General features: G+C 39.7%; 2 protein-coding genes across 5 annotated transcripts; one reads left to right on the forward strand and one right to left on the reverse strand.

The window, feature by feature from the left end:
• The first annotated feature begins 158 nt into the window (after positions 1-158).
• On the forward strand, positions 159-20,855 carry LOC127002153 (uncharacterized). 2 transcript variants are annotated; one of them, XM_050867816.1, is made up of 6 exons: positions 159-309; positions 10,966-11,020; positions 11,237-11,527; positions 13,070-16,304; positions 16,799-17,013; positions 18,552-20,855. In XM_050867816.1, the coding sequence occupies exons 2-6, from the start codon at positions 11,012-11,014 to the stop codon at positions 19,422-19,424; spliced, it is 4,623 nt and encodes a 1,540-aa protein (XP_050723773.1). In that variant the 5' UTR covers positions 159-309; positions 10,966-11,011; the 3' UTR covers positions 19,425-20,855. The 2 variants fall into 2 exon arrangements, with proteins under 2 accessions (XP_050723773.1, XP_050723769.1); XM_050867812.1 differs by lacking the exon at positions 159-309 and adding an exon at positions 9,617-9,753.
• On the reverse strand, positions 1,831-9,445 carry LOC127002176 (uncharacterized). Of its 3 annotated transcripts, none has more exons than XM_050867864.1 (3): positions 9,276-9,438; positions 6,334-6,704; positions 1,831-3,605 (listed from the first exon to the last, which is right to left on the reverse strand). In XM_050867864.1, the coding sequence occupies exons 2-3, from the start codon at positions 6,352-6,354 to the stop codon at positions 1,893-1,895; spliced, it is 1,734 nt and encodes a 577-aa protein (XP_050723821.1). In that variant the 5' UTR covers positions 6,355-6,704; positions 9,276-9,438; the 3' UTR covers positions 1,831-1,892. The 3 variants fall into 3 exon arrangements, with proteins under 3 accessions (XP_050723821.1, XP_050723826.1, XP_050723835.1); XM_050867869.1 differs by lacking the exon at positions 9,276-9,438 and adding an exon at positions 8,392-8,571; XM_050867878.1 differs by lacking the exon at positions 6,334-6,704 and having other exon boundaries at positions 9,276-9,445.
• Positions 20,856-21,086: the final 231 nt, after the last annotated feature.

The raw sequence follows: 21,086 nt of genomic DNA on the forward strand, positions 1-21,086 counted from the left end.
TACTCAGAGCATTTTATTTTCTAGCTTCTGACTCAAAATTATTGCCAAGAAACACGCCAATAACTAACCATTTTCAACAATAACTATATATGAAGCCAGTTACTGGAGTGGAGGAGACAGTTTTGGGTTGGTAATCGACAAATATGCGAGACTGAGTACGACACTCTGGCAAAGGTGGTCAACAGTCATGGCGGCCGAGTCCTGTCATTTCCTTGCCGTGTGTCACGTTTTTCAGGCCGGCGGCATTCTTGGGTGGCCGACAGCCTCTCCAAATCCATGACTGAAGTAGAAGGTTCTCCAGGTTATAAGGTAGGGCTTTATGTGGCCGGTATAAAGGTCGAAATATGAACCCGAGACATATGTACGGACCACAGAGTAATAACTTCTACTTCACATCAGTTAATACGTGGAATCGGCTCCCTTCTGAAATAGTTGAGGCTCAAACAATTAACGCATTTATATGTCGTCTAGATAAGTATTGGGAAATTGCAGACTTTAAGTTCGACCCGACCATGTCACCACCCTCAGTTAACTTGTCAACATAGTAATATGAGCGCAGCATAGAGTCATTTCATTCGACTGGTCTGGGAAACGTGTACTTAAGTATACTTAAGTGTATAACTGTGAATTGAATCATCTCTACCAATCCTCACGTGTAGTTTGTCATGTTCGGGTAAATGAGTGTTTCCGCTTACCACTGTGAGCTATGAAGTTATGTATTGTCTTGAATGTAGCCTAGACACCATCATGACCATAGCAGTTGCGCTTTCTTGAGCCTTTGATGTAAAAAAAAAAACTAGGTGCCAATTTCGCAGTCCAACACAGTGGCTTTGTAGTCGCCTGAACCAAACTATTTAATCTTCTACACTTTTTTTTTTTTTTTTTTTACGTCGTTGCCTGTTGCGCCGGTAGGCATCTTCCTGGTGGGGCCTGATGGTCGGCCCAAGGCTTCTTCCAGGTGGGGCCTGATGGTCGGCCCAGCCCGTTCTGGCGCAGGCGAGTGTTTATAGTGGCGCCATCTTGCATTGGCTCATGCTGCCCCCCGGAACTCGTTCTTGATTCGCTTGGACGGCTTCCTCAAGAGTCCGGATTGATGGGTGGTCTTCAGGACAGCATGTGGGTAGTTTTAAGCCACTCGGCGGTGACTGAAAAATCCGAGTGGTAGCGTGGGGATTCGAACCCGCGTCGTCCATCACACGGTGAATGTGGGTCCAGTACGCTACCAGTTCTGCCACCGCTTACCCATTCTATTATGGTTAGGTTATCAATACAACACCAGATACACAAGAGATTTCCCGTATAGCTTCCTCAAATTTGTTAACTTAAAATAGCATCACCAAACACTACACAAGGAATTTTTGAAGTCCTTGGTATTGGTACAGAGGCTTACTAACCCATCATGGCAACCTGTGAAAGTGACCCTAGGTTCTGGCAGCCTTAATGGTGCCATAACTCATCATCCTTCCTCCCGAGGACACTTCAGATATTCACCCTAAGTGTCATGGGTCACAGACATCAGTGCCGTCACAGGAAGCGTCGTTAATGTGCTTTGTAACAATTACCTGCATCATTGGTGCAGGGCCTTACATCATTACTACATCACAAAAAAAAAAAAAAAAAAAAAAACATGATTTTTGGGGAGTTGAATCTGTGAGTTGGTTATACTCATCTTAATATTTCCATTCACTGTGGTAACATTTTTTTAACACTGTTGCCATTGTTTACTTTCAGAGCTTGTCTCATTCTTTACCTTTTCTCAGCATTGATGTCCATGGCCAAGTCAAGCCCTAGTGTGAGAGTTTCATACGCTGGAGGGAACTATACACACTGTTATTGGTTGAAATTCTATTTTCATATTTTTATACATAAAATATAAAAACACAACATTCACTCTAGTCAAAGTCATCTATTGTTGTTGCATTCCTCTCTTCACCGAGGATCCATGGCCTTTCTCTCCAAAACTCATCCCTTATTACATCAAAGTGGCCAACAGTAATGCTGCTGCACCTGTCCCCTGGTCTCCCCACCTGGCTGGCCTCACACTGCTCACCAGGGGGGCCACACAAACCTCTCTCGGGTGCTCCAGACACAAACTCTCGAAACATGACAGTTCCTTTCCTAAAGATTGCATCTTCATCATCATAATTCTGTTCAAACCTGTTTAGGAGAATTGCTCTCTTATCTTTAGAGAAAGTTCCACACAATATTTCTTCTGCCTTCTGCCTTGAACACTGCCCCTGTTGTACTAAAGCCCAGAAACAAGTATTGTACATATTATTTATATGACAATCTGCTTGACGCCAACTCAGATAATCTCTAAGGCAGGAATTGTTGGGATACAAGACTACCCGAGCATCAAAAGCTGGGCAGTACTGGAGAGCCACGTCCCCAAACAGACTTGACCAATGAAACACATAGACCGCTGCAAACAAACTAACAATGCTGGAGATCATCTTGTTGCCTTGGCGGCCACACATCTTTGAATATCTATGGATAACAAAAGAATATTCATCACTTTGACCATAAGAAAATATTATATCAGGAAATTCCTCCATAACTGAAGTAGCTGCCTTGTTCATTAATTCTATTGATCTAATGTCATTGGGCTTTTTAAAATCATGCTTCTCTGAAAACTTGTGGAAGCCTTTTCCATCAATTCTCACCACCATCCAGGTGTGAGGCAGTAAGTGTTCCTTCTTCTCAAAGTGTTTAAGGTAACTGTACTTGCTGCTCACCTTAGTGGGCTGCTCCAGCTCAAAGATTTCACTCCAGAAGCTGTCTTTGATAAGATCTGTATGCATAACAATTACAGTGCTCTGATTTCTTTGAGATATGGACCCATTTGGTGTAGTAACAGCTTTTTGTACCTTTTTACGCACAGCAACACTTCCTTTTTTAAACACATTATCTTGCTTGTTATAATTGATATTACATTTTGAAAATAAAATTTCATTTAGTGCTGCTTCATTGGCACCTTTCAAGGCTTCACTAACTTCCTCAGGCAACAATCTTGCTTTAGAAATTAGGGACCAAAATGTGGTATTATACAGGTTTTGATGATGGCAAACATTCTGGCATTTGGTCATGTAATCCCTCAAACTCTGATCATCTGGAACCAAGTGAATAGTGCCCTCTATAAGTGGTGGAAAGTTTAAGACTGAAGACCCAAAAATACATGGCCATTTGTGAACAAAAGCAGATGACATGAGACTGCACACATTAGTCAGAAGTTTTGGGCCCCGTCTCCTGTACAGTGTTGTGTTTTTTGAAAAGAGAAAATTAAATTCTCTGGAAAAACTATAGCAGAGAACTATGTCTTTGAAGTCTTGCATAACAACTTCCACTGACGCCTCCATCAGCCTGGTGAGGTTGTGGTCATTGGGTCGCTCCAGTTGGTGCACATGGTAGAGGTCTTCATAGTTCTTGAAGTTCAGAGCAACCACAATCCAGTGTCGTGGATCAAGCTGCCCTTCTTCTTCAAAGGATTTCACATATTCAAACTTGCTCTGAGCCATTGGAAACAAATCTATATGGATTCTCCTTAGCAATGGCAAAAGGCTGTGTCTCTTCAGTAATGTTCTGGGCAGGATCTGGATCATTGGTATCTGGAAATAAATAAAAAGTTCCCTATAAGTTACTAGGTTTTTGTAATGAAGAGGAAGGGCTCATGCAAGGTTGAGACCTGCTCACATACACACAAAATGATGAAACTGCAGGAATATATTCTGTGATTCTCCATTTTAGGTGTCTGAAATACAGACTTTTAATTTAAAACTACATACATATATTCTCCCAGCTCTACCTATTGCGGTGTTCGATTATACCTGTGAAGAGAGCAAAGCTTGCAAAGCATGTTTTTTGATAAATCATATTGGCTACCAGTTCACCTCTTCGCCATTTGGGGTGCCTCACATGTGTCTTTGTGGCATCGGCAATGCTTTACTCATTTTTTACCAACTTTTTTTACTGTTTTGGTATTGCCTAGCACAGCACTGACTCTTAACCCGGTAGCAGCGACGGGCAAAATTTGTGGCTTTATTGTGTAGCAGCGACAGGCCAAATTTATGCCATGATATAAACCCCCCAAAATAGATGATATATAATCTGATCACAAATGCTTTGATATATATTATGAAATGGTTTGTGTGAGGGGTGATTTTTTTATTTTTTTTCGCTTGGTGGGACCATTAAGAAACATGATCCCCGCTGCTTCCGGGTTAAGACCATAAGTCGAAATATCCACACCTTCAAAAATCATACCCATGTAATATCAAATTGAGTGATATATAGTGTTTAAAGGCAAAAATATGATGAGCAACTGGATTGGTAAAGATGCCTTACCAGAACTTATTCTTTTCCACCCCAATATACCCTACATTTTTTTTCACCTCAAGTGACTAGTCACGAGGTGAAAAAAAAAAAATTAAATAAATAAAATTACCTTAAGTCAGACCACCAACTTTAAAATCAATATTAAATACTGTAACTCATAACCTCTTTATGTATCAGGGAAAGAACAAAGACATGCAAAAAAGTTTATTTACAGAGAAATTTGTACTCTTTGTGTTGCAAACTGCTACTCTTGAATGCAAGAACACAGAAACATACTTCTGACAGTCCAGTTAGAGGATAGACTGGCCTATCTAAAAAAAAATAAAAAAATAAAAAAAAGTTTTGTTAAGTTAGGTTCAGTTGAGGGCATCTTCAAACACATGACAGCCAACAATTTGTAGGATAAATTAAGAAAGAAAGACCTCACTTTGTTATATTGAGTCCTACGAGTAGAGAAGCATATATGATTTTTCTGAGGACTGATGCATGGTAATTATTCTGAGTTTTTTTTAGGTTTGGTTAAGTTTAGGGCATCTTCAAACACATGATAGGCAACAGCTTATGGCGTAAAATAACAAAGAATGACCTCACATAGTCAGAAAATAATAAGTCTCATTCGTAAGGAAGCATACCGTACATGATTTTTAGGAGTAAATACATACGATAACTTTGTGGTTTTGTAAGGTTAGGTTAAGTTTAGGGTATCTTCAAACACATGATGGCCAGTAACTCACATTATAAATCAACAAGGAATGACCTCACTTTGTTGTATAGAAAGTCTCATTAGTAAGGAAGCATATATGATTTTTCTGAGTCAAGACCCACAGTAACTGTTTGGGTTTTGTTAGATTAGGTTAAGTTTAGGGTATCTTCAAACACATGATAGGAGGGAACATATGACACAAATCAACAAAGGAAGAGCTCACTGTGTCAGATAATAAGTTTGATTAGTAAAGAGGCATTTATGAATTTACTAAGTGCATATATAGTGACTGTTTGGGTTATAATTAGGTAAGGTTAAGGTCTCTTCAAGCACATGACAGCCAGCAACTTATGGTATAAATCAACAAAGAATGAGGTCACTTTGTTATATATTAAGTCTCATTAGTAAGGAAGCAAAAATGATTTTTCTGAGTTAGATGTATGGTAATTGTTCAGGGTTTTGTTAGGTTAGGTTAAGTTTAGGGTATTTTCAAACACATGACTGCCATCAACTGAAGGTAAAAATCAACAAAGAAAGACTTCAGTGCATTATATAGAAAGTCTCATTAGTAAGGAAGCATATATGATTTTTCGGAGTCAAGACATATACATATATGGTTACTGTTTGGGGTATTGTTAGGTTAGCCTAAGTTTGAGGTATCTTCAAACAAAAGATTGCCAGAAACTTAAAGCACAAATTAACAAAGAGAGACCTTCCTCTGTTAGATAGTCTTATTGCTGAGGAAGAGTATATAAATTATTCTGAGTAAAGACACATAGTAGATGTTTGGGGTTTTGTTAGGTTAGGTAACCTAGCCTAACAAAACCCAGTGGTGGAGGCTTGCTAAATGAAACAGTACAGTCTGTTCATGCGTGTGGCGAGGACCTTGAGATCTCAGAAAGTTTCATGTATCTTGGTAGTGTAGTTCATAACAACGGTGAGTCACGCCAGGAAGTCTTACAGCGGATCGGCCTGGCCCATGGTGTTATGGACTCGCTCAACACGAGTATATGGTGTTGTTGATACCTGTGCAGAAGGACAAAGATCCGGATCCCCAAGTCCCTTGTGCTCCCTGTCTTACTCTATGATTGTGAGACAAGGACAATAAATGGGGAAATGGGGACTTGGAGAGGCAGACTGATGCCTTTGGCAATGTTAAATGTCTATGCAGAATCATAGGATATCGCTGGAATGACTTTGTGTCAAACCAGCGACTACTCCATGAGACTGATTTGACATATATTACCTGCATAGTCCATCAACGCCAACTCTGGCTACACAGGCACGTGGCACTTTACCCTGAAGCTGATCCTGCTCATCAGGGTAGAGACAATCCCGAATGGAGGAGGCCAAGGGGACGCCCACGGAGTTCGTGGCTTGAGCAAGTCGATAGATCCTGCTAGGAGGTACTCAGGATGGGACAGGAAGCATGAAGACTCGCCCAGAGGGACCCCTGGACTTGGCGTCGTAGGGTGGGTGAGGCGATGCGCCTCCTGCTATATGCACAGGGATGTTCCGAGCCTTACAAATGTTGTGAAGCGCTGCACAGACATTTATCATTTTGCACGTCTTTTCTGGGTTGAGAAGCACTTCACTACGCAAGACATGAAATCTTCTTTTAAGTTGTCCAATGCCTCGTTCCACAATGCTGTGTGCCTTCCTACGAACTCTGAAAAAGGGGAAAAAGAAACAATATACTACATTTATTTATATTTATCTACCTATATCTATCCATGATCAGTGATTAGAACCTGAACAAAAGATAACAAGAACCACAATGTAGCAATGTATGTATAGTACATCAAAATATATTGTTGTTTCTTTCCTACACAAATAGCTGCAAAAAATAATATTTATTCTTGTCAGTTAGGTTAAACCAAAATGTCTTTGACAGTTTATTAATTTCAGCTAGGTTGAGTCAGTTCAAGTAAGGTTAGAATTTTTTAAAGTTTTCTCCTAGCAGTTTTGGTTAATGTAGTATAAAACAAATGAATTTTAACTTTGGAGATATGATGTGCTAGGAGAAAACTGAATATAATTCTAACCTTGAACCGACTCAACTCTAAATAACAAATTGTCTAAGTCAGTTGTGTTTATTAGGTTTGTTAGGTTAGGTTGGCTGGATACTATGGGTTAACCCTGTAATGACATTGATGCCGCTGGTGTCGTAGAGTTCTATCAGACGTGGGCAACGAGCATGATGCCAGCGCCGGAGAGCGAGAAGCTATCCAAAATTTGAAGGCCGCACATAACTAGGTTTCTGTCGATGCTAAGTGACTAACTGGCACCTCTTTTGTCCCTTACCACCACTCTGTGCTAAAAATAGCCTACAGTTCCAGCCTACGCATCATAGCGTCTGCAGAGTGATTATGTTCCCTCAGCCGTCCTATTTCAGCTGTCTTCCTTTAGTTTCTGCTCGTTGTGTGCATGCTGAGCGTGGTCTTGACACCACTGATATACGTGATGTTCTAGATGAACCAATATCTTGTTCACAGGAGTGGGAAGCAGAAGTTGGATTTTGGGGGGAATCATGGAATTCCAGCTAAACGGTCTGTCCAAATCATAATCTGATTTCACAGTTAAGTTATACGGATGATATTCTACAACTTTTATTCAATGAAATTCATTCCAGAATGAAAACAAAAATACAAAAATTAAAAAAAAATATTTTTGAAGTTTCACTGCAACTTTGGCTCTCTGTAGGTAGTAAATTTCTGGGTAAAAGATTATAAACTATATTTTTCACACTCCATTGTGATAAAATGAGCAACTTCTCTTCAATAAATTTTCCTGTACGTCGCACCAGTAAAAAAGTTGGAATTTGGGGGAATCATGGAATTCCAGCCAAACAGTCAGTCCAAATCATAATCTGATTTCACTGTCGAGATATATGGATGATTTTCTACAACTTTTATTCAATGAGATTCATTCCAGAATGAAAAAACTAAAAAAATTACAAAAATTATTTTTCGAGTTTCACTGCAACTTTGGCTCTCTGTGGGCAGTAAATTTCAGAGTCAAAGATTATAAACTATATTTTTCAGACTCCATCATGATAAAATGAGCAACTTTTCCTCAATAAATTTTCCTGTACGTTTCACCAGTATAAAGTTGATATTTTTGGGGAATCATGGAATTCCAGCCAAACAGTCAGTCCAAATAAAAATCTGATTTCAAAGTAGAGTTATAAGGATGCTTTCCTACAACTTTTATTCAATGAGATTTCCTATAGTATATAATTATTAGGCACCTACATTTTATTTATTTTTCTACTGTACTTTGCAAAGTAAGTGGACAGTGCTAGGCTTGATTTTTACTACATAGGAATCTATTTTGTGTATCATCAATAAACTTACCTGTTATAACTGGTCTGTTCAGCAGTTCGAGGGTCCAGGTATGGGGTCAAGAGCCACTGCTTGCAGGGATAACCACTGTCCCTGAGAAGGTAGCATCCTGCAGGTACATGTTGTTCCTCAAACATGAACTTCGGTCTTGATTCATGGACTGAGCCAGGCCACCTTGCCACAATGTCAAGAATTATGTAATGAGCATCAAACACTATCTGCACATTTATGCTATGATAGCATTTTCTGTTCACATATAATGCTCATTGACATGAGGAGCCACAATTCTTATATGAGTGCCATCGATCACTCCCACACCAGGAAACTGGGTTGCCTGCCTAAACCCTGGCTGTTTTTGCTGCACTTCATGTTGAGCATGAGGAAATTCCAGAAACTGGCAGAGTACTTCAGGATCAGCCAGTGCATCTATTGTCTGTGAGATTGCATGGCTGATCGTAGGCTACGTTGTTCCGAAATCATCACAACTGCACTGCTGCATGTTTCCTGTGGCTCAATATCTTAATGTAATAGCCACCTTGGTCTCGGGGCTTAAAGGTCCATTTCTTCCCGTTCTACTTTGCAGCTTGTCCCTCACTAAGTCAGTCACTGCTATTATTACTTGAGTAGTTCAGCATCGTTGTAATCAGCAAAAATATCTCTTCTTTCTCTGTAGGTACGCCGCAGACGTTGTTGTTGCTGTGCCGCCATCCTGCTAACTGCTTTGGGTAAAATTCTAGTGTTTGCCGGTTGCGAGGGGTGAGTATGGGCAAACACTAGAATAATACCCTGCTTTGTGAATATCTGTTAGCGCTTAGCAGAAAAATGTGTTAAGGCTAACAGGGATTTATCAGTCTTAATAAGTTTTGTGTATACGGCCCCTGGTGTCTCAGGCTTACCTTAGTTTTGCCCACGGATACAACGAGTCGACAAGGCCACCAGCATAATATACGCTCGGCCCTTTACATTGAGATGAGTCAGTCCTCCTCCTCTTCAGTGTGGGGGCTTTTACTCCTGGGTGAGGCCGTGGCCACCGCCTCGTCGCTCCAGCTGGGCGGTGTTTACATCAGTGATCACACACGGCGTTTGACGGAGGCTCAATTTTTATTTAAACTGATAATATGCTAGATATGCGGGTTATTTTTTATTTTTTTTATTCTAGCTAGATGAATTACCGAGGCAACAATGTGAATCCCTCTACTTACTGGAAAGCTCACTCCACTTTTTCGACAAAGTAATTAATTCCATCATGAACGCTGTTTGTTTACACGAGTGGAGGAGTTGTGGGAGGCAGCTCGCAGCCACAGAATAGCCCGCAGAGAGAGGTGCAACTGTTCCACAGCCTGATTAGCCCCACAAAACACTCCAGAAGAAGAGGTGCAACCTGCTTATTTCAATATTTCTCTCAACACTATCGTTTACTGGTCCTGTTTCGGCTTTACTACACGGCACAAACATCAGACCAACACTTTTAAATCAAGGCTTTACAACAAATGAATAGGGCAGATTTGAGAAAGAATTACCCCACGTTGATGTTCACTCAGTTCCTGCTTATTGTGACTTTTGGTCTGTTAGCTGGTGTGTTGTTCTCTTGCGGGCAATGTCATCCATCACAAAGATCACAAGTGGACAAACTGGAACAAAACCAGGCAGATTAATAGGTTAACCTGCTGAGTGTTCATGTATCTATCCGTAAACATGGCTGCTACCCTCAAGTGAAAGGGCAAACTTTTAGGGTGTAAATGGACAGGAAAATCAATCCAACTCTGCTAGTATGGAAATAAACAGAGCCAATTCACATGAGTTTAATACTGACATTGTGATACATTTTATTCCACAGAATGCAATGCAGTAATTAGTAACTTTTGGAAAATATTGATATTTAAAGTTTATGAGCACACATTGCACATCATATTTTGTCAGCAGGGGAGTGGGGTCATGTTTGATTAGGTAAGATTAAGTTAGATATAATTTTGTTAGGATTGTTAAATTGAAGTATTTACGCTGAATACATATGATACGCTTCACATATCTTGAGGTATCAGTAATAAAATGTTTAGTGCTGATAATATAGCCTGTTCAAACCAACTGTTCCTCTGGTGCCTAAGCAGCATTTTAACACCACACTTGTTTGCCTGGCCTCCTCTCTTGGCGCTCATCCTGATTGGCTGGTTTCATCTCTCGGCTCTCATGGAGATGACAGTCATTTGCACATGCTCTTGGTGTTATATGTTTTTATATTACCTTATTTACCTTTGCTCACCTCCTATACAAGAGAGGCAATTTTATTCAACGTTATAATATGCAGTAGCCTGTCACAACTTTAAAACAGAATGCAAAGAAATAATGATGAGTATGAGTGAAAGAATGATTCTGAAAAGTTTATACCACTTTTACATGTAGTACTAAATGATGTTTTCAGAGAATATTGAGCCCTCTTCAAGAGTTTCTATAAGATTAAAAGGTTGGAAAAAGCTACCCAGTAACTTCATTCCTGTTTTTATTTATCCTGCCGTGACATTTTTATTACTTTTTCATATGAGGTACATGTTGCCCATTCATTGTTATTTACATAATCTTATATTACAGTTGATGTCTCTACAGTGTTTCTTCAGGTCATCTACTTCAAGGGAGAATGAAACCAGTAAGACAATCATATACATATAAATTCTTACCTTTTTAAATAATGCAATGTGCCTGAACATAAATGAAGTAACATACTATAATAGTAAAATACTCCAGCTTCATGTAATATTGTTTAAATAAGGCAGAATTCTGTGATGCATAGTAGAATAATTGTTTGAAAAAAAAAGTATATTTTTTAAACTTTTTTTTTTTTTTTTTTTTTTTTTTTTTTCAGATTCTTCCCAAATGCTCTGGTGCATCACAAATGCAGGGCATATATACCTCCCCGCGGACAACCATCATCCTTGCTCATCCAGCAGCAGCAGCCCCAGCTGTGCCCTTGGGAACCCCCCTCTCCAGCTCACTCATCTTGCCTGCCCCACCCACCTTCAGCATTACTCTGGCTGCTCATCAAGCTCCTCAACCAACCCCTGTCATCCTACCATTAACCAAAACCACTGCATCATCTAGCAGTGGTCAGATTCAGTGTGCACTGATAGCACCCAAAAACTCTCTTCCGATAGTGGTAAGCTTGTTCATCTTTCTAATAGAAAATTGTTGTGTGAACTTTTTTATTTATTTATTATTTTTTTTTTTTTTATCAGTCACCATGGTTCTTTTCAAAAATCTATTTATATTTTGAATATATTTTGCTAAAAAGACAGTTTTATATTTTTTCATTGGAGTTGGTTAAGTGGCTAGCATTTTGAAAAAAAATTAGTACTTGGTCCCAAGCCCATCCAACCTCTGAATATTTTTATATCTATCTATATCTCTGACACCCTGTCCTCTCACATGAACTTCCTCCAAGGAAAGAATTACTGAATTTTGAAGAAGGTAGGAATTACAATGTTGAAATCCATGAAGGTGACTTAGTTATTCTGATTCTTAATGTTACATGAAGACTTCAGCAGATGACGTCACTTAATATTGGTTCTCAGAATAATTATGTCAACACTGTGTAACCCACCTTCTTCAGAATGCCGTAAATCTTCCAGTAAGAGAAAGAATAACCACTTCGTTGCAGCATAAAAAAGCGGCGCCAACAAGACTCAAAATCTGTGGGACAATGACATTTGCATTGTTTGTTTGTCACAAAATTCCTGTTGATAGGGAAGAAAGGGGGGCTTCGTGGTGCAGTGGTTAGCATTCTCGGCTCACAGCCGAGAGAGCCCGGGTTCGATTCCCAGGCGGAGTGAAAAATTTGGGCAGCTTTTCCAATACCCTACACCCCTGCCCACCCAGCAGTGAATGAGTACCAGATATTAATCGGGGGTTGTGTCCCGTCTCCTGGGATCTGTTCCCTTCTATAATTCCTTCCCCTTCTGTCTCCCTCCGGCATATGACCACAGCTGTTGCGCAGACTAAACGAAACTTTCCAACTTTACTGTTGATAGGGTGGTGAAGCTTTAAATACAAACTGTATCAATCATGGCTGTACCTATAATAATTTTTTTGGTAATGCTGATTCTGATACCAACACATATACTCTTGAGACTTTGCCAATGCTGATATTAATACTTTGAACTGATTCTGATTGCGATATTGTTACTCATCACTGCCACCAAGGTAGCAGATATATACTCCCATAGTCATCACTACCACTGTGTGATGATATACACACGCACATAGCCTTCAATTATTCCTCGTTTAAACTTTAAAATCTGCCTCCAAGTAAAATCTCAAGTATCAGCAATATCCACAAAAAGTGGCTGATATTGATATCAGTATTCCAGAAATATGAGTAAGCTATACTACTGATACTAATACATTGGTAGAGCCACAAAATCAATTTTTTCTAATGCACTTCTCAGAGTTAAGTTGTGCAACATGAAGAGAGTGAGTGGAGCTTTCCATGTACCCCATGTGCTAATAAGCTCAATACCTGGGCAAGCTAGGTGGCTTTCTTCTTCGTGTAAGACTTATTTTTGCGTAAACGAAATTGTGGAAGATTTTGGGGTTGCCATTAATCTCAAATTTGTAAATCAAGAGCTTGCAACCACTGTATATTAGAGAATTCAGTCATTTATATGGCAAACCAAAATTTCTTAATGATTTTTCTTTTCAGGGCCTGAAGGACCAGCAGTCATCTTCAGTATCCATTAAAGGGAATGGTTTCAAAAGGGATTCCTGTCAAAGAACTAAAGGGAAAGGAGATGGTAGACTTAAACAGAAAAATTCAAATTTTGAAACCCCCATCTTGCCCAAGAGGCCTCAGTCAGAGCCAAAGACTGTGATATTTCTGCCCTCTGCTCCTGACAGGAAGACATCAGAGCTGGCTCCCCCAGTTCTAGTCCCGGGGTGTTCTCTTGTAATCACTGGCGATGCATACCCCCAGACAACTATAAGAGGAAAAAGCATATCTAGAAATGTGAAGAGTGTAAGTGAAGAAGAAAAGTTTAATGAAGTTAATGATATGCATCAAGAAAAAAGTTTGCAAGTCAAACATAAACCCCCAAAAAGATATAGAAACAAAACAAAAACTTCTTGGTTAAAGTTACTGAAAAAGAAAAATGTAGATGGCCAGAGCAGTGAATCAAGTGCAACTAGTAACTTCATGTCATCATATGCTGATGCAAAAAGTGTGAGAGAAGATTCATCTTTTTTAGCAAGAGAAAGTGTCGGTTCTACATATATATCAGAGGCGCTCAGTTTGCGCCAATCAGGCCATGTACCTGGTCAGCAAGATGTTCCGCACCATCCCCCACCACCTTATCCACAAAATTCAGGGGCCAAAAGAGTTGATTCCATTGCAGAACAAACCAAGACTAAGAAAGGAATTCAGGCCAGAAAGGCTCAGAATGATACTCCAGATCCATCAACATGTGGACTTAGACTACTTCACATTAAGAGAAAAAAATGTGAAGGGAAGAACAAAAGGCATTGTGTTGCTGAAGAATTTTCTCATGAAACAAACAATTTATCAACACCTAAAATTAGATCAGATTCTTCCAGTAATAGTAATAGTAGTAGTTTGAGTAATAATCACATGCCTTTGTATTCATCTTCAGCTACAAGCATTCAGCCATTTCCAGCAACCAGTTCTACATCAAGTCTTTCACAAACAGTAGGAAAGATTTCTTTATCTAATACAGCTGAAACCTCATCTTGCCCTTCACCTGGTGTACAGTCTCATCCTCCACACAGCAAGAACAGAAACAGTACACCATCTGTTTATGAATCACACACAAATCATAAAGGCCCACCTCATGATGGCCATTATTCTTTTTCCACATCATCTTCCACCACTCTTGAGGCCCAGGCTTCACACACCACACCTGTAAAGTCTTCCCCAAAGAAGTCTTGTGAATATTCTTACCTTTTACAACCCAATTCTCCTGGTATTTGTGTATCTGTAGTTCCTCCAATATCCTCACAGTCTTCTGGATCGTCTTCCACACAGTCTGTCCCCCACACTTCATACTGCTCACAAACACCTGTTGTTACTAATCCCTCACAGTCCTCTATTTGTTCATTGCCATCTCTGTATTCAGATGCACATGATGCCAGTTCCTCAGCTCTGCCCTCCAGTGGTGGTTTATCTTGTGAACCCAAATCAGGAGTTGGAACTGTGTTACCACCAGCTAGTCTCCATTTTAGTCAAAGCACACAACACTCACAGGCTTCCTTTTCTCCTCACTTAGATATTGGTGACCAAACTCAAGGCTCAACCTTTTACAGTCAGTCTCAGCAGTGTACTTCAATTTTACCTTCAGTGTTACATAGTCATCCCCCAAACACATCAACAGAAACTAATTTTACCAGTTCATCCCCATTTTTATCATGCATGTCCTCTCGCAATCAGACTTTAGAGCAAAAAGTTTCTTCACATTCAGATTCTCCCCAGCAAAATGCCTATCCTCTGCAACCTACATCTTACATGGAGTCCCCTCAGCTGATTTCATTTAAGCCCCCTCAGGCAGCATTAATGAATTCCCCACAGCCACCATCATACACACAGTCTTCAAGGTCATCAGTTTACTCACGGCCAGCAGAGGCAGCTTTAAATGCTATATCTTACCACTTGAGTTCTTGTGTTCATCCGACTCCTTCAGCAGTACGAAGTCAATGTATTCATCCCCAGTACATAAAGAACCCACATTCAAATCAGAGTCCCACCTCAGAGCAACATGCATCTTACCTTCAGCCAACACAATCTCTTTCCCTAAGTAATGTGGGTGAGCATAAAGTTGAGCCTGACCACAATTCCCAAGGGGTGTCTTTTTCCTCAGCCTACACTTCCTCTTTCCATCCTTCACCACAAGGACAACACCAAACACAACCCCCTCAGATCCCCTCTGTGTCAGTGGAGAATGTGTCAGCAATAGCAATGTGTAAAGATAATTCACAATCACCTATTCCTCCTCCATATGCTATTTCTGGCATTGTACCATCATCTTCTCAGTATTATTCAGACTCTCCTACTGTGTCTTACACATCTGAGAGAGCCAGTACTGCTTATGATTCACATTACTCCAGCCAAGGAAAATTAAGACCATCATCATCATCGTCCTCATCACTAGGTGTCAGTTCATCCCACATTATTTTTGAAAGATCACTGAGTCCTCCATCTTACGAAGCACATCTTAAGAACTCTGCCTCATACATTGCTTCAAGTGGTAGCACACAAATATCTCAAGATAATTTACAGCATAGATGTCACCACACATCCCCAACAAATTATTACTCATTTTCTTCTCAGATTGTACATGGTCAAAGAACCCAGTCCTTACATGAAGATGCCAAAAAAAGTATAAACTCCAACTGTTCATCTTCCTCTCCTCTCCTTTCCTTGCCTCCACCTCCTAGATACAACTATAGCCAAGAGCTAACTCCTGAAGATCACCACATAGATAATTCACTCATAGCAGACATTGCCCAAGGGACTTACAATTATGACATTGAAGAATCATCAGAGTCTTATTTTCCTGCCACTACTACAGATACACCACTCCCTCTCCTATCTGAAAATCAAGCTCAGCCATCAAGCAGTACAGAGTACAGGCCCAGCAACAGTCACATCAACATCCACGTTGCTCCTCAAGATGTGCAAGACAGTAATGGCGTCCAAGCAAGACAGCAGAGCTCTCAAAGCCGAATACTCATATATCCATTAGGGAGAGAAGAAGCACCATGCAAGAATAGTGATCAAGATGATTTAGTCTTCTCTAACTGGAGTAGTTTAACCCAAAGCACAGAACACGGTGATAATCTACGAGTAGAGAAACTATGGTTCATACCTCATCAGGAGCAGAACCATGTATACATGAAGGAGTCAGCCAAATATTCATCAAATGATCAAGGTAAGGATTTGCCCCCTCTATTTATTTGCACAGTTTTCTCTTAAAATCATGAGACTACTGTTTTATCAACAACATGGCAGCAAATAATTGTTACAAAGACACAGCTTAAAGGTTTCCTCACTCTAAATCAATGAAGTCATAGCAAATTCTGACTTGGGACTCTGAGGTAGTTCCCAGAGAGCTTGGTAGGCAAGTTCATGAGTTACTTGTATAGTTGACCCTTGCTAATTGTGGATTTCTTGGACAGATTTTAAAAATCACATGAGGGGATCCTGTAATTTTTGTAGTGGAAGCTGTTTATCTGCTCATTGGTTTTGTTGCATGTTTCTGGTGACCAATACTGATCAGTGTGGTTATGCTGTACAGCACAGGAAACATGACTGTACTGAACAACAGAGCTGTTCATTCCAGCTTCAAACCTCAGTACCATTTTATTTTTAAGGAGGAAAGGAGTAAGAAATTCATAAGTAAAAAATTGTCATTACCCTCACTAGGTCTACAATCAACAAAGGATTTAATGTTAAAGAAGTTTTGGATCGAAGAGGATGAGCCAATTGCAGAAGAAATAATTTCATCACTGCCATGTAGTAGGCCCCAGCAGCAGGAACAAATGGTGAAAGACCTGGAGGAAAAAGCCACCCTCCCTCAGTGCCCATCTCCTCAGTACCCTATGTCCAAAAAAAATAAAACAAGACAAATGCTTTGCCAGGTGAGTCTGATATTCTTAAGGGTTCATACACACACACACACACACACACACACGCACACTTCTAGCTCATCCCAACTTCACATTGGAATTGGTGGTCTAAACGTGTGCCTCCAAATTCGTTACATCATTTGCCCCTATTAACTCCGTAGCAGTCTGATGAGACAGCAGGGGGATATTTCCCTACGGTTCTTCAGAGTTTTAAGCTCAGTAGTAAAGAAAAAGGGATGTAACCATAAGTAAAGCAGTGGTAGTCCATTAGAAAATATAGTTTGCAATGTTCGTTGAAAGAATTGAAATTTAAAGCGCAAGATATTACTAATATACCTCTGTATAGATGAAAACACAAGTATTTGTTTTAATCCAATATAGTTTACACAAACGTATGATGCTAATCATCCATAACCATTTACATGAATGACAACACTACTGACACTGTCAGTATATTTATTCCACCATAAGTGCTTCCTTGGAGCAGTGGTTAGCATACCTGACTACAAATCTGCAGGCCTGGGGAGTTGGCTTATAGACCACCCAGCTATTTATCCTTTCTTTTGGGATGGTTAATGAAATGGTCCCTGGGAAACCCTGGGGAAGGTAAACTGGTAACCAAGATGTTGCACTGGCCCTATGCTTGGTTGATGGGTTCTCTCCCACCACAGCCTCAAAGGGGCAAGAATACAAAAATGACCACTGCTGCCACTTGCAGTTACAACATATGTTCCCAACTTCATCATACCTTATAAGACATGAGATGCTATTCACTTACTATTCTGCTTTCAGCAGCAGAATTAGAAGTTAATTAAACACATTTTATCAGTAAATGATGATAAGCCTTTGATATTCGCTTGCTCCCCACATGCACGATTCTATTAATTACAGTTAAGTCCTTGTTTACCAACTTTTATCCATGAAGGTAAAGATTTGCTTGACCTTGAATCAGATAAATTTATTTGAAAAACTGGATACCCCCCAAAAAAAAGTTATAAACACAAATGACCACTGGTAACCCTGGCTACTATATCCCAACCAAAAGAATTATTAACAATCATCAGGCAATGTTTTTTGTATCATATAAATAATTTTGGAAACTCTTTCATTTTAACAATTGCTTGTAACTAACAAAGAATAGTAAGACAATAAACACAGTAAATGTAGTTTTAAGTTTGCAGATGGACAAGGCTGCTCCCATTACATAAACCACTTGGTTTAACTGCACAAACCCAAAACTGACCACAAGACTTGCTCCAAGTAGCCTGGTCAAGCCATTTAATATGGTTTAACTGTCACCTAAAATTGTGTTTAATTTCTGATGTGTCATGTTTTGTCAGACTCAAGTACTTGCCTGCAATAATGCCCTTTTTGTTTTGTCTAATGGATGAATTGGTATTTTCTATCAACCTATTAATCTATTTCTATGATAGGTCAATAAACTTAAAGGCTAATTGTAGCATCAGATTATTGCTGAGTGACTGAATCTGAAGTAAAATATATAACTGTTACGTAGTTCTTGAGTTTAATCTAATGTATTTAATCATTAGATTTGTGGGAAGATGTTGAAGGGCCACAAGAGCCTGAGATCTCACCTGAACAGTCACTACAACATTCAGCCTCACTCCTGCCCCACCTGCGCCAAGAAGTTCACCACCCGCAGTGTCCTGGTGGAGCACCTTCGAATACACTCTGGAGAAACACCTTACCTGTGCAGTTTTTGTAGTGCAGCCTTCAGAACACGGTCTGGCCTCTTGAAACATAGAAGTATGCACACCAGTGCCCGTCCATTTGAGTGTTCCATGTGTTCAAAGAAATTTAAAACAAAATTGGTGCTACAGCAGCATATGAAGCTTCATCTTACTGGTATATTTACATGTTCTGACTGTGGAAAAACCTTTGAGAGGCACAGGTCCTTGGCTGTCCACAAAGCCTTCCATCATCACAAGTCTCAGAGGTTCAAGTGTCCTCACTGTCCCAAAGTTTACCACTTTCAAAGCTTGCTCAACCAACATATGCAGCTGCATTCCAGTGTTCAGAAACATATCTGCACTGTGTGTGATAGGTCCTTTGTGTGGCGGAGCGGTTTGGTTGCTCACATGAAAACCCATTCAACTTCCCGTCCCAAGTGTAATATTTGTGATATGTGCTTTGCTTCAGAAAAAAGGCTCAAGTCCCATTACCAACGCCATACTAACCAAAAACCTCACCAATGTAAAGTTTGTGGCAGAAATTTTCCATATGCCTATCGTTTGGCTTCACATTCTCTAATACATGAAGAGCACAAGGAGTATAGATGCAAAACATGTGATATAGTATTTACTAATGCAAAAAAGTTTAGAAAACACTTAGTGACTCATAAAAAAGAGCAAAAAAATTGTGCAGTGTCTGGAACCATTGAAGGTCATAAATCTGTATTATGATGCAATTTAGTAAATCCACCACCTTATATACCTGCATGTAAAATTGTTGCCTGTGCTACTGTGGCTGACGAAGTTGACCATGTGTACGAAATTAAGAGAGGTGCTCCAATACTCCTGAGTAAAGGGATTGTAGATTTCAACAATGGGAGGAAGGGAACATTCTGACACTCTTGATTGTCCATTGGGTCTCAGTTCATGTAAAGAGGAGGCCTATACTACACAGAACTACAAAATCTTGGCTGTGATTAGAGATATTGCACATTTACTGAGTTTACCAAGTGCTTTCTTTGCATATGTGTAGTGATGATGAATTATTTGTGAAAAGCAGTGAAAGGGTACATTTGTAAGTTAACCTGTATCTGCATCAACCCATTTGTATCCAACTCAATAATTTTTGTTCATGTGTGAATTCATTAGATTAAACTCACCAGATGTAACGAATGAATACTCAGTCAAAGTATCAAGCTGAACATCAAAAGAACTGATGCAGTTGCAGCAAAGCTAACAAAAACACCCTCCCACAGGCAGGCAGGCAGAGGACCAGGTGGAGAGATGAAATAGGAGCATTTGCAGGAACTGGATTGAGTATAAATATCATATAAGAGATGGAGAATGTTGGGAGAGGCCTTGGTCCTGTAGTAGAATATACACCTGCCCCGCTGTATTTGTGAGTTCACTACTTGCAGATTTGCAGTCACAAATTTCTTCCAAAATACACAAAGGTGGCCACAAAGGAATATTCAAGGTGCCATTCCATACATCATGGTCCACCCATTGACAATTTGTCTATTCCCAAGGAAAGGACAATGTCTACATGCCTAAAGCAGCATGAAATACCATAAGTTGCATTATTCATCAGCTATACATACTATAAACTACTATAATTTATGTATATTTCTTGTCCATAAAATTTCACTCAATTATTGGGTACTCAACATGAAGTCCCTGCCATTTTCTTTTTCTACAGGTGCTTAAGCATATACCATGCAAATAATTTACTAATGAATACTTCCCTCCATAGGAATCTGGTATTAAAAATATGGAATGGGTTATAAAAACTGGATCAAAACTACAAGCAGCAGTTCAGCTGATAGACATAATAAACAAGCATGCATGTTGGTGGTAGGGTTGGGCAGGTACCTCTATTCTACTGGTATTAACAGTACTGGCTCTTTGACACAGTAATGGTACCAGTACTGGTGGGCACCACCAGTGCAATATTCAGTATTCTTGATTCTGACAATTCATCATATGCACATTCATAATTATTTGTGTGAGTATGATGACGTCAGTATCAAGAATACTGAAAGCTGCATTGGTAGTACCCACCAGTTTTGGTACTGCGCAGTTAAGCACCTAAAGTTGAAGAAAATGGCAGAGACTTCTTGGTGAGAACCCAACATTTAAGAGACCTTAAAGACTATATATTCGTAGGAAGCCTACATAAATTACAGTACAGTTTACAGTGCAAATAGCTGATGAATGATGCTACTTATGAGATTTGATGTGATATCAGATAACAGAAATGCTTAATCAGGTACAGTGTAGGTGTAAAATTGGTCTGGGTATTGTTTCAGGTCTAATGTTTTCCCATTGATTATGAAAACTGACAGTTTAAATATGTCCTACACTACTGTTTCCATCACATTTATCATACATTAC

Source organism: Eriocheir sinensis, chromosome 2 (assembly GCF_024679095.1).
Source record: "Eriocheir sinensis breed Jianghai 21 chromosome 2, ASM2467909v1, whole genome shotgun sequence".
Classification (NCBI taxonomy): domain Eukaryota; kingdom Metazoa; phylum Arthropoda; class Malacostraca; order Decapoda; family Varunidae; genus Eriocheir; species Eriocheir sinensis.

Bases quoted from the DNA above. Each gene is read 5' to 3' on its own strand.
- LOC127002176 (XM_050867864.1), bottom strand. From the start codon at position 6,354: ATGAGCAGGATCAGCTTCAGG. The intron at 3,606-6,333 runs GTAAAGTGCCAC...ATTTATTTCCAG, and splicing joins TGAGCAGGATCAGCTTCAGG to ATACCAATGATCCAGATCCT.
- LOC127002153 (XM_050867816.1), top strand. The intron at 16,305-16,798 runs GTAAGGATTTGC...TACCCTCACTAG, and splicing joins ATATTCATCAAATGATCAAG to GTCTACAATCAACAAAGGAT. The intron at 17,014-18,551 runs GTGAGTCTGATA...TTTAATCATTAG, and splicing joins CAAGACAAATGCTTTGCCAG to ATTTGTGGGAAGATGTTGAA.